Source organism: Camelus bactrianus, chromosome 28, assembly GCF_048773025.1.
Source record: "Camelus bactrianus isolate YW-2024 breed Bactrian camel chromosome 28, ASM4877302v1, whole genome shotgun sequence".
NCBI lineage: Eukaryota > Metazoa > Chordata > Mammalia > Artiodactyla > Camelidae > Camelus > Camelus bactrianus.
The window spans coordinates 17851422-17864553 of record NC_133566.1 but is presented as its reverse complement, the minus strand read 5'-3'; the positions used below and the strand labels follow the sequence as shown (position 1 = coordinate 17864553).

The following is a 13132-nucleotide window of genomic DNA, read 5'->3' as shown; positions in this document are numbered from 1 at the left end:
CCCTGTGCAGGATGACCGTGAACCAGAAGACAAAGCCAAGGCGTGACAGTTCACATTTATCACTGTTTCCTCGGTCCCAGGACTCATGCTCTCAAAGCCATCGGTTGCACCTCCCTGGCATGGAGTCCTTATAATAAGAGCGCCCTAATTTCCACAGGACCACCTCTTTCTGCGGTTTAAGAGGAATGGGCTCCACCCACAGAGTGAGCACGTGGCCCAGGCCTGGCCAACCGGAGCCCAGGCTCTCCCGGCAGCAGCACTGATTGGACCATGGGGTTTTGTCTCAGTCAAAACCAGTGAGACTCGTTTCTCCAACTTTTGTTGGAAAGAGACTCTCTTCCTGGTAGAGTTGCTGAAAAGATAAGATGGAAATCTGCAAGCCTTCTTATTGCTACGTAGAAAAAACTTTCCAGAGAATGGTTCCCAACACGGAATAAGTGAGAGCTGGAGAGGGCGAGGTTACGTCCAGTGACATCATTTGACCCCCTGGCAAAAGCCTGGTGTCCGTCAAGCCCTGTACTCTTCAATGATATGAGGCAGTAAATTCCCTTTTTAAGCCGGTTTCATTTAGGTTTCTGTCCGTTGCTAGGGAAACGCCTGTTTTGTGCTCGCTCTGGCCACCTTCCACGCGTGTTATCCCCCCGCGGCCTCACGGTAGCCGTCCGGCGTGAGACAGCGAGACAGTGACTGACAGGGCTGAACTTTCAAACTCAGAGCTGTCTGGCTCCAAGTCCAGAGCTTTTAAATTCCTGTCTCTAAAGTATGGAAATGAGAGCTAGGATAGTGATGAGGAAAGAGCAAATCTGAGAACAATTCTTGAACTGTCCCCGATTTACCAAGCAGGAAGCACTGTGATAGCCCAAGTCCTGCTGTTTTTCCTACAAATGAGGTGACGTGATCACATCTTTACCCCCAGGTCACTGCCCCAGGGACGATGCTTCCTGTTCTCTTCGTTTCTGCCTGTTAGGGACTGGGTGCCGGAATTGAGATACCAGTTTAGCCACTGTGACCAGCCCCATATGGAAACGCGTCTCTCTGCCTTCAGCAATCCCATAACAGCCCGGCCCAGACCACGTCTGTTTTGTGGCTCTGCCATCCCCAGGGTGCAGCCTCCTCCGTGTGGCCAAGGATGGCTCCCAACCAGTTTCATGTTCCAGCCAGTGGGAGAGGGGAGAGAGGAGGCAGAAGGCACACCTCCTTTTAAGGCCACAGCCTGGAAGTTGGATCCATTATTTCTGCTTAGGATGGAGTGGCCAAAACTTGGTCACTCATCTTAAAGAAGGCTGGAAAATTCCTTTTGGGTGGCCACATGACCAACTAAAATTCTTCCAGAAATGGAGTATAGCTATCAGTGTCTGCCACAGTCTTAGAAGTAACGTAGTCCGTCTCTAAGGTATAGATAATATGATGGAGGTGACACAAGGTTTAAAAAACTGCATCAAATGAACAGCCCTCAGTTAGAAGTGTCTCCCACCCAACCCTGCCCCGGATGAGTTCCTAAGAGTTAGGAACATTCTAATCCAAAGCTTTATATATAGCCTTTCCCCAGTTCCTCCTGTCTTACATCTTCTGACCCACCTTTTCCCCTGCAATTCTACAAGCCGACCCAGAGTAATAATAAACCAGGTTCCATGGTCCACTCATACAGGGCACTCAAAGCCAGAGATACAATGATGACCCAAAGGACCTGTCCCCATGGGGCCACAAGTCCAGTGGAGACACGTGTTAAAGAGTCACAGATGTCAAAGGGTGATAATCCTGAGAGAGAGGTCCCTGGGGGAGGGACCAGTCAAGGAGGTGGAGAGGCCTCCTGAGATCTCAGCAGAAGCAGGAGATGCTTCAGGCAGAAGGAAAATCATGGGAAGGGCCCTTTGGCCACCTCCTCCCTTCCTTTTGCCGGGTCTCTCCCCACCTCCTCCCCTCCCTCTCCCTCACTCTCACCTCAGACCCCTTAGGGGTCTTCTGCCAGGCTGTTTATTCCCCAGGGCCCCTCCTGCATTCTCTCTACCCTAGGAGGGAATTCTAAGGGTTGATCTTTGCAGTATTAGCTACTGTGCCATATTCCAGCATCTTTCCAGAAAAGCGTGGTCCCTGCAAGGGGTCTGAGCAATTTTCCTGATAAAATAGTATCCTCTAGCCCTCGAATAAGAATCTCGTGATTAAAAACACAAGGCCAGGGATACCGGGTCCTTGCCTGGAAAACCTGCCCCTGCAAACTCTGGGGTCCAAAAGGCAACCCAGGAAGAAGAACGAAAGGTCTAGAAACTTCTGAAATGCACAGGAGATGTAAGAAAATGACTGCGAACTCTGAGCACACGAGCTAGTGTCCCTTATTTATCTTCAGATATTCCAAGTTTTCCCCTTGTTTATCCACAGGAAATAAAACGAGTGCACTGTGTCACAGACCAATTCCTTCAAGAGTTCGGTCATTTCAAACATGAAGATATGTCCCCTCTAAACCTTCATATAATGACAGATGGTACCACTAACAGACGAAAAGTGAACTCAAACCAGTGATGGCAGAACAATGAAAAAAGCCCGGGGCTTAACCACGGAACAGCTCCTACTGAAATGAAGAATCCAGTTTTTAAATAATGAGTATGATTTTTCACAGTTTTTATTTCATGTGTACATCAAGTTCAAAGACATCTGGGCTATCTCCTTGACTGTCCTTCACAGTGACCTAGAAAGAACAGTTAGTTAAGGAGGTCGTCTATAGCCATTCAGGTATTGTTTTAGTAACAGAATCCAAAGTGCACAGAAATACTACTTTCCAAAAGAAATGGATAGAAATAAAATTGGATATGAAATGATGCTCTCCAGGGACCTGGGTAAAACAATTCCACTTGTTACACCCATTTCCAAATGGCCCAGCAGCCATGGGGGGTGGTGCCTTCTGGCATCAGAGCAATAAATACTCCTTCCTCCTCCCTAAAAGAGAGGTTCTTGGGCTCTAAAATCTGTTACATTTAGGAGATTTCAATAAGGTTGCTTTTTCTCTCTCCCATATTTTCCTTGTTATCTGAAAAATGTCTCAGATAGAAGATGATCTGTGATGCCAGCCCCAGTGCAGGATTCAGTCAGCCTCCATGCAGCCCTCCTGGTCCTCCTCTGTCTCCTTCCCGTCAGCCTTATAAAAGACAAAGAAAGTTGGTTATGGAAACTTTCTTCCCAAGTTCACACAGTGACTCCTAACCAGGGATAGAAAATGTGTCAAAATGCCTAGTCTGGGCTGGGATGGAGATGATAGGGTAGAGAGACCAACACATCCCCAGAGAAACCACAGTTACTGATGGGAGTGTGTCCAGCCCTCTGGTGGACTGGGAGGGAAAAACAGTTGCAAACCACTGATTAAAGGTTATTAATGTCCTTGGATTTTGAGCTTCTAGGCAGGAATGAAGTAGCTTACAATTCAGTTTCCACCTTACGGGGCATGTGGGAGGTGCTTGGCAAACACCAGTTGGAAGAACTCACACTGAGCCTGGAGCTACCCAGCTAAAGGCCACATGAGAAGGGCATTTTGAAAATCGAGACCCAGGAACACCAGGGCAGCAGCAGGAACCCTCCTGCAGGGCTCGGGGCTGCAGAACTAGGCTGGGAGCCGAGTCTGCCCCTCATGCAAGCTGGAGTCTCACCTCAAAAGGCAGGAAGGCAGCACACACAGCAACAGAGGGGTCGAAGCAGGAGCCCCTATTCACTGTGTTCACGAAAGCTGCCTAGAGAGGAAGCTGGCTGGGGAGAGTATGTGTTCTGCAACCTCTCCCAGGATGGGGACGGATCAGCCAGAAGTGGTCCAGAGACACACAGAGCACCAATACAGTCAGCTCAGCCCCGAGGAGCAGAACCTGTGAGTCTGGGCTTGGGGCCAGTGGCCCTCAGTCCTCTCCAACCCAATGCCTCATTTTAAAAATAAATACTTTAATTTCCTCTTTACTATCCTGAATTGAAATTCACAGATAGCATCATTATTATCTCTATAATTTCAAAAAAATGAATATAATACTCACATAAGAGAAATGAAAAGCAATGTATGATAAAATATGTATTTCTACGTAAATACTCAGGAATGATTTCACTTGATGAAATATCTCCCACAAATCTCCAAAACGCTCTCTCGGGTTGATACTGCTCCGTTGGGACCCCTGCTCTAGCCCATGGTAGCCCCCAAGTCACCGAGCTCCTCGCCACAGCCAGGTGGCTCCTCCCACCTCCCAACCACTCACCCTCTGGCTGCAGAAAAGAAGGCAGGAGGCAGGATCCAGACCGGTCCTTTCTTGCACCACAGCTGATTCATGGGGCATCTGTAGGGACCAATGCAGCAGGAGATGGAGTAGCTCCATCCATGGAGAAGCCTTCCGGGGTCCTCAGTTATGCAAAGACACCTCCCCGTCCCCCTCCAGTCAGTGCTCTGCCCACAGCTGCCAGCTTTCTGCCCAGAAAAACTGCAGAAGAGGGAGCCCAGGAGGGTCAGCAGGAGAAGGAAGGTTCTGGCAGATGGACTTCACTTCCTCAAAAATCCCAGGCAGCCCAACAGCATAAAGTTCACGTTTCTTTAACTGTTTCCCCTTGGCTCTCCGGAGGCTTTTTTTCCACCTGTCTGGTCTCTACTTTAGCAACGATGTCTAACAGCATGATAACTATGCCTCAGATCCCCAGGTTTGCATCAGAAATTCTCCAGCCCTGCTCATCTAAAACCCCAGAGATGAAATGAGGCTGCACAGTGAGACCTCTGCTTTCCCCAGCGTGTGGCAGTGTGGTGCAGGGGACCGAGTGCGTCCCCTGGCTTCAATCCTGACCCTGCAGGCAGTCTACCAGCAGTGTGGCAGCAAGTTACTTAGGTCCTCTGCACTTCCAATTCACCGTGATAAAATGAGGAGAAGAAAACCTACTTTGCTGGTTTATATTAACCATTCATCAGAATCAATTAAAAAAAAAAAAACACCCAGCCCAGTGTAGGAAACATAGCAGACACTCAGAAAAATGGTTCCCTCCCTCTTCAAACATCAGTAAGGCAGCTGAGAGTGGTGAGAAAAGCAGGAGGCAGGAAGCCCCAGGGAACTAGTTTCAAAAAGTCCAGGTCGTTGACTTCAGGTGGTACATCTAAGACAGAAATAATGATGCTCTCGTTGGGAGAACTGACGTGCGTGCTCAGGGGAGCTCTGCCCTGGTCAGTCCCATGGCCACGTGGACCCCATTGTGTCATCACCACCTCTGCTTCCCTACTCTTATTTAATCAAGAAGCATCTCCAGGTCTTCCAGAGGAAAACCATCTGGAGCGTTTACTGTATCGTCCGCTGTTTGGTCCACTTCCTCCGCAGTCACCGTATGTTTACTGAGGGTAGGGGGACCATAGCCGCCCTCCTTGAAACCAGTATCGTATTTACTAGGGAAATAGAGATAACGGAATCTCAGCTGAAAGCAGAAGTTACAGTTGGGCAGGAGGAAAAATTTCCTGGCAGAGACATCCTATCTGAACAACCGTAACCCCTCCCGAGCACTTTTTCAGGTGCAGTTATCAGCAAGGCTTTGACCCAATTGTGTCTGGAGGTGGGAGAGTGGGTCCGGCGACCTGGAAAGCTCTCGGCAGGGCTGGGGACCGGCGGGTCCTGCTGGGGCGGAGGGTCAGGGATGCCCGGGAGGTTGGTGCAGGGACCCACCAGCTCCGGGGCCGCGCGGTACAGCGAGCTGAGCGGGTGGCGCGGGAAGTTGAGGCAGATGGCCATGTAGAGGTCGGCGTAGCGCATCAGCTGGCTGGAGAAGAGCGTCTGGCGGAAGCCGCAGCGGAACAGGCTGCCCATCGCGCTGTAGCACAGGTCCAGCGCCCGGGTGACTCGCTGGCGGAGGGGCGGCTCGCTGAGTTGAGATCCCACCCCCCCCCGGACCTGCGTCTCCCACGGGCGAGCCCACCTGCGGGGCCAGGCCCAGCTCTGCCCTCCCAGGTCTGTCACCAGAGGACACTGAGGCCCTTGCCCACCCCAGGGAAGAGGCTGCCGTGTGTCTCGGCCAGCCCGGGGCTTTGGGGGTGGGGCGGCCCTCCACTGGAGACCCCACTCCCTGCTCTCCTAGGTTCCTGCCTGGCCGCGGAGAGCGACCACCCTGCACGAAACTCTCAGCCGTTATAATTCACCTTCTGATGCCCCCACGGAGGGCTGTCCAGCCCCGCTCCTGCCCCTTCAGGAGGCCCCCACCTCATCACAGGCCCTGCTTTTAGAGTCTAGAAAACTGGCCCATACGTTACTCCCAGGGTGACCAAGCGCCCCTCTCTGTGCCTCAGTTTCCTCATCTGTAAAATAAAGGCGCTGATCCCTGCCCAACCCACCTCGCAGGGCTGTGGAAGGATCAAAAGGCACAAAAGGGCTTTCCACCCTCAAGAGGCTCAGCAAAGTTCCTTCCTTACTGGTCCCCACTGGGCCCGGGAGTGTCAAGTGGCCTGAGTCCCCTGGACGTGGTCTCTCCTAGCTTTGGTGGCTGCTCAGTCACACCACAAGGGGACGTTTCTTCTTTCCTGAGATCCACCAGCTCCCAAGCCCTAAATCCCATCTTCTCCGGCCCCTTATCTGGCTGACCCCAGACGCTAGCCGTCCAGTCGGTCACATGAGGACTCAACCAGGGTAGCAGACACTTCTCAAGGTTGAGAGTGGAGAGTGAGGAACAGGAGCCAAGCCCCACAAATCACCCCGCAGGCTGAGCTCAGCCCTTCACGAGCTGAGCTGAGTGTCATTCAGATCACAGGCCAGCAGAGGACGCTGGCGGACAAGGGTTGGAGGCGCTCCTGGGAGGTTGGGGGAATCATAACTGGGCTCCGGGGACTCGAGACAGAGCAGATCGTGGCAGGCAGCCCCGAGGCCCGTCCCCCTCCCTCCACCCCACCGGGCCCATCCCCACCTCAGTTGGCATCCCACTTTTACCTGAATCTCCCTCTTGGTGGAGTTGATGAGTTGCAGTCCATAACTGCTCCCATCTGTGTGCCTGGTGCAAAAAAAGGCCATGTGACGCAGGAGGAGGGGAGCTAGGCCCCTAGGCTCCAGGCACAACCTCTCGAGAGGGCATGGGGGTCAGGGGGTCCCCTACAGGCACCCGCCGCGGGCGCCAGGCTGGGTGTGTGCACGTGTGTGAGAGGGTGAGCATCCTGGGTCCATGCTGTGGGTTAGGAGGAAGGGCCTAGAGGTCACAGTGTGAGTGTCCCCAGGGGGTCAGAGGTGTCTCAGAGTCCAGTTTACCAGGGAAGCCCAGCCTGAAACAGATAGCAATTTCCTGACTCCCCTGACCAGGACCCCACTGCCAGGCCCAGACACGGACTTCCACCTTCTACCCCACTCCCCTCCCTGGTCAGGGGTCGCCACCAGGGCTCTCACTGGTACAGGTCTGCCAGGTGAATGTCCAGTCTCTTCAACTCCTCCATCTGGTCTGAAAAGTGGACAGGGGACAGCGGACGTAAGAGCCTGCCCACCTTTTCCCAGGCCCAGCTCAGCTAGGAGAGGCGAGGGTGGAGAGGTCATTGGGGGTCTAGGCCCCCTCAGCTGTGTGCATAACATCCTGGACCCTTTCCTTACATGGAGTGAGACTCCACCCAGAGTAAAGCAGGGACCACACAGGACCAGTGGGACAGGTGAGGAGCCAGCCAGGGAGTCAGGTGACCCACCCAATGTCACATGGCAATGACTCAAACCCAGCTCTTAGAAGAAGCCTGCATTGTTTGGGCTCACCACAACTCCTGACCCCAAGGATACAAGTCATTCTCAGACAGGGGGAGTGTCCCTTCCTCTCGCTGAACTTCCTCAGGGTGGGTGAGGAGGGTGAGGGTCAGGTGAAAAAAGTAACCTCTGACCACAGGACTCTGGAGTCAGGAGATGGGACTGGCGTCTCAGCTTTAGCCTCTCTGGCTGTGTGACTTTGGGCAAGCTGCTTAACTTCTCTGGGCCTCTGCGTCCTCGTGTATAAAAGAGATCCGCTCTCATAAACCACAGAATGGATGAATATCATGGTCACAACTGACCCCCCCACTGGAGAGAGGGGAAGATGACAACAGAGCACCGCAGTCCAGCGCCCCCTGCCGGCCCCCCATGGCTCACCTTTCTCTCTAGCCCAGATGCCCAGCTCCCTGGACAGCTCAGGAACCACCAGGCAAGTCCGCCAGCCCTGCCGCTTCTTAGACTTGAGAATGTCCCCAAAGATGTGGTCCCCGATATATAGGATATCCTTTCCCCGAACCCCGAGCAGTTCGCACACCATGTCCGAAGAGCCTGCGCCACCAGGGGAGAACAGGCCGGCTCATGGCCCTTCCCAGGCTGGGGACATGGGCTCCCAGGTGAGGAAGGTGCCGGTGGAGGGACGGGGGCGGGGTAGGAGCCAATACCTCCCGAGTAGACGGCACAGTGCTGGTGGGGCCCCGTGTAGGTGCCCACGCGGAGCTTGCCCGAGTCCTGGAGGGGCAGAGGGGCACCCTGGTCAGAGAGGGCTGAGGGCTGGGATTGGCAGGGGTAACCATGGGGTGTGGGAGGAAGGAGGCGGCAGAGGGCCCTGAAAGGATCCCCTGGGTCCCTGCCTCCAGGGACAGACAGACAGCTGAGCAGCAGCAGCCAAGGGTAGGTCAGGCCTGAGAGGCGGGCGCCCTCCCCACAGCACAGTCCACGGGTCCAGGTGGTGGGGACTCAGCCCGTGCATTACCGTGTTGACCTGTCTCAGCACTGTTCCCTCCGCAAAGAAGTGGGGCTTCTGCGTGTCCACCACGATCAGGTCAAAGTAGGACCTCCAGGGTCTGGCTGGGGCCTCGGCCTGTGGGGCAGGCGTGGGGGAGCATGTGCAGACATGGCTCAGCCTGGAAAATCTGACCCGCCAAGGCTCACGGGTCCTCAGCCAGGTCTCCTGCCCCTGACCCACCACACCCGCCAGGGCGCCTGCCCGGGCTCAGCCACGCCCTGGTCCGGGGAAAGCCGGCCAGCTCCAGCCCTCCCATCGTGAGCCCGTCCACGTGCCTGGTCCTGCCTCTCAGCCAGATGAGACAGTCCAGGCTCAGGAACCAGGGAGTCTAGCCACCCAGCATCCCCAGCCACGCTGGCAGGAGGAAGTACTCCAAAGGTATTAGTGGAGGCCAGTGTTGGATGTGATGTGGGCTGTGTCAGCCTCCAGAGCACCTCAGAACACAGAGAGCCAGGGACACGGGATGACAGCACAGTCCCGGAGGAAGCGCCCTGCTCACCCACTTGCCTACTGGGTCATCACAGGATGTGTCACTGTCCCCTCCCCTGGGCAAGCCACAACATCCTCTCACCCCTTCCTCATTCACTTCCACTCCATCCAGCCCCTCCCCAACTTCTGAATTCATTGCTTCCTCCAAGGCCATAAGTGGCTTTCTCCACCCCTCCAGGCTCCTCCCAAAGCCTGGCAGAGGTCACCAGTCTCTCACCCACTGGAGAAGTTGCAGCGGGCCCACCCAGCTGAAATGACCCCTCACACACTCGGCTCTTCCTCTGGGGGAGGGCTGACATGGGAGAGGCCATCAGCCAGGTGGTCTGGCCCAACCTTCCCTGCCCTTGACACAGCCTTCCCCAGCCAGGCCCCTGGCACTCACCTCACCAATGCCAAACAGGTAGGTCATGATGGCCTGGTGGAGACAGGGCAGGAGTCAGGACACCCAGCTGGGTTGGGCCAGGGGCCACCACCTGCCACTGCCCTCACCAGACAGGACACACTGGGGGGACCACAGGACACACTAGGGGGACCACAGGAGCAAGATGGCAGGGAAATTACTCGTTCCACCGAGACCTTAAAAGGCCAAGAAATGGATCCAGGCAGTGCGGGTAGTGGGGTCCGGGTTCCTTCCCACCCTCTCAGTGTTTCCTGCAGTGCCTTAGTTTCCCCCCCAGGCCAAGAAGGAAGCAGCTCTCTGGTTCAGAGGCTGAGGCCGCATGCCTCCATACACACACTCACATCTGTGTAGTTGTAGCTGCTGTTGGTGGCCAGGAACACCTTTCCAACCTCCTTCATCTTGCCCAGCAGGACAGGGATTCGCACCTAGGGCAGAGAGAGGAGCGGCTTCCAGGGGTGGGGCCTCCCCTAGCTGCCCCGGGATCCTCTGCTCAGGTCTCAGCGCCCTGGGCTGGGGGCTCCAGGCCAGGCAAAAAGGCCGGGAGCAAAGCCAGGGTGCAGAACTCTGTCCAGATCTTGAGAGAGGAGGCCAGGGAAGGGGGAGCAGCCCCACTGCCCTGGGGAGGAGGGGGCAAAGGGACAGGCTTGGTCATGACCCTGGTCTGTGGCCACTCACATCCCTCTCCACGTATTTCTCCAAGTCCTCCAAGGTCTTCTCCTTGAGACAGCCCTGCAGGAGGGAGCAGAGCTCCTGCACACCTGCTCATGGGCTTGCATGCAAGGTGGGGGGACCAGACCACCGTCCTCAATGAAGAGGAGCGAAACCCTATGGGGGCTGGAGGCCTGGGAGGTGGCCTGGGGCCTGGGCCACTCACCGAGTGGTGGACATTATCCATGGCATCTGTCACATCCTGGAAGGGGCTTTGAAAGGACATAAGAGGTTCCCATGCTGATAGCCAGTGTCACAGCTGGGTCAGGCCAAGAAGGGACAGGGGAGGCTGAAAAGGGGCCTGAGGCGACCACCAACCCTGAAGCCCTGCCAGATGGACCCCTCCAGCCACACCGAGCCTGACACTGGGCTCATGTCCCAGCCCTCCTGGGAGGGGTGTCACCCTGTGCTGAGGGTCACCCCCGGGGGCATCAATTACAGGGTTGGGGGCCCCACAGTGAAGGCCTTCCTGTGGGGCTCCTGGAGCCCCTCAAACCCCTCAAGAGGACCCTCCCCGCCTTGGCGGGGTCCCCACTTCAGGGCGTGGCCCCTGGGCAGCCAGTCCAGCTGGTCACCCAGGGCTGGCCAGAGCACAGAACTCACTTGGTGTATCTGGAGCAGCCAGAGAAGAAGTCCACCAGGCAGGCGTACAAGTAGGTTTCTGGGGTGGGGAGGCTCGTCAGTCACTGGCTCAAGGATCCAGGCAGCAGCCCCCAAGGCCAGAGCGGGGCCCCAGACCACCTCCTCCCCCACCCCCATCCGGGCCTCACCAGGCAGGTTGAAGAGCGTGTTGAGGACGTGGAACCGCTTCAGGTCATCCCTCTGAATGAACTTGCTGGGGTAGAAGCTCCACATCTCCGCCCTGGGGAGGGGGTGGGCGGAGTGCGGCGATGCTCCCTCCGCAGCGCCTCCCAGAGTCCGGGCCAGGCCCTGCCATTCCTTCCCACCTCCACTCATCCCTTCTCTCCCTCTTTATCCCCCTGGCAGCCGAGCCCCTGCTGTGTGCCCGGGTCACCCCCTCTCCCGTCTTTCCCCCAGCATCCTTGCCCCCCACCCTGTCCCTTACTCCGAGAGGAAGGAGAAGCCGTGGGCGCCCAGCAGCACGTTCCCGTGGGCATCCACCTTCAGCAGGTTCCCGTAGAGCGAGTCAAACACCAGCCCCCTGGGAGAGGACACAGAGGCTGTGGATGGGGTGCCAGGGCCGGCGACCAGGCACAGCCTCCCACCCTGCGAGCTCCTGCACCTGGTGCGGAAGGCGGGGTCGTAGGTGTAGCGTAGGATCTCGTGCGGGTACCCGATGCTCACCAGGCGCTCCAGCAGCAACTCAAAGGCCAGCATCTCATAGGCCGGGGACTTGTAGGCTGCGGACCCAGCAGACTCAGGCCCTTTGGTGCCCACCTCCTGCTCCCCCAGCCCCCAATTCCCTGCGCTCCCTCCTTCCCTCTGTACCTGCCAGAGTGTAGTCCATGTCGAAGCCGAAGCAGCGAATCTTCCCCAGCGCCAGGCTGCGGTTGACAAAAATCCTGGAGGGGGAGGTCGTTGGAATCAGTCCCCCAAACCCCAAGACCCAGGGCCTCGCTGGATCTGAGTGTGTCTGAGCACATGTGTGTGAGCGTGTGTATGAGTGTGCGCAGGGCTCCGTCTCACCGTGGGAGTGTGCTAGGGGCATCCCTGTGAGCGAGGACGGGCGGCTGTAGGAGGGGGTGTCAGTTTCCTGAACAGGGTCACCGCGTCCAAGTTCAGAGATGATGTGTTTGCCAGAAATGGGCAGCACATGTCACCAAGTCAGCGTGTGTAACGGGGAGAGACCCTACCTCCCTGCTGAGGGTATGCTGTCAGGTTTCCATCTGACGGGTCACTGCCCACCTACAGAAAGATGTCCCCTTGTGAGTGCGAGTGATTGCCTGTGTATTGAGTGTCATCATAGCTGTGTATTTGAAAGTCACTCTTGGGTCTCCTGTGTTGTAGAGGTTTTTATCGAGATCCCCCCAACCTCCATCCCCAGTGCCCATCTCACTGCTGGTGCCAGTGCTCCTCCAGGCCCTGGGGCTCCCCTCGGGGCCCCATTGGCTAGTCCCCATCCACACTGGCCATTGCCACCAAGACTGAGGAGGCAGTGGTCCCTTCCCTGGCCACCTGCACACTATCAGTGGGGCCCAGCAGCTCCCCTCTCCCTCAAACACTTCAGACAGCACTGACCCAGCCGGCCCCACCCTGGGCCCACATCTCCTCCTCCTCTGAGGGAGGAGTCAGCCTGGACAGCCTCTGGTGTCCCTTCCCTTCCTCAAAAGAGAAAGCAGTAATGATCTAGGAAGAAGAATTCATCTATATTATTCTGTCTCCAGGGCTCAAGCATCCAAGGACTTCAGCCACCTAGAATGCAGGAGAGACACCAGAGTGAAGCAAACATAGGGGTTACAAAGGCAGGAGACTTAATGTGCTTTAAAAATAAAAGAGCATTTAATAAAGAAATAATGAACTTAGGACTCTTGCTTTACGCACAATTCTAACGCACGCGGTTATCGGTCCTCCCGGCCCGAGGCTATTTAAAGAAGCAATTGCTAGAGGTGTGCCAGGAACTATAAAAAGTGGCAGATGACTGGAATCTCAGAGTCAGGAAAAGAAGCACAAAAATGAGTCTCAAAAACCGGAGCAATTGGGACCTTTTTCGTGTAGAGCTGTAAGTAGGCCCCACGGGTACACGATTGCTGATTTTACAACAAAGCACGGTGACTTCCATTCAGACTTTTGACCTGGGTCAGCCAGAAAGATGTATATGATGTGGCCTGGCCTCTCTTAAAAAGGAAGACAAGTTTACGATACATTTTAGGAAAT

General features: G+C 55.8%; 1 protein-coding gene across 1 annotated transcript; it reads right to left on the bottom strand.

The window, feature by feature from the left end:
* Window positions 1-3076: 3076 nt before the first annotated feature.
* Window positions 3077-12699, bottom strand: NT5DC4 (5'-nucleotidase domain containing 4). The gene is given in 18 exon segments (XM_074354476.1): window positions 3077-3130; window positions 3636-3716; window positions 4224-4301; window positions 5658-5834; window positions 6909-6969; window positions 7356-7407; window positions 8073-8243; window positions 8357-8423; window positions 8668-8775; window positions 9572-9604; window positions 9931-10014; window positions 10265-10318; window positions 10464-10525; window positions 10528-10556; window positions 10901-10958; window positions 11068-11159; window positions 11364-11658; window positions 11747-12699. Coding segments are annotated over 18 exon segments (1776 nt in total). The 5' UTR covers window positions 11967-12699.
* Window positions 12700-13132: the final 433 nt, after the last annotated feature.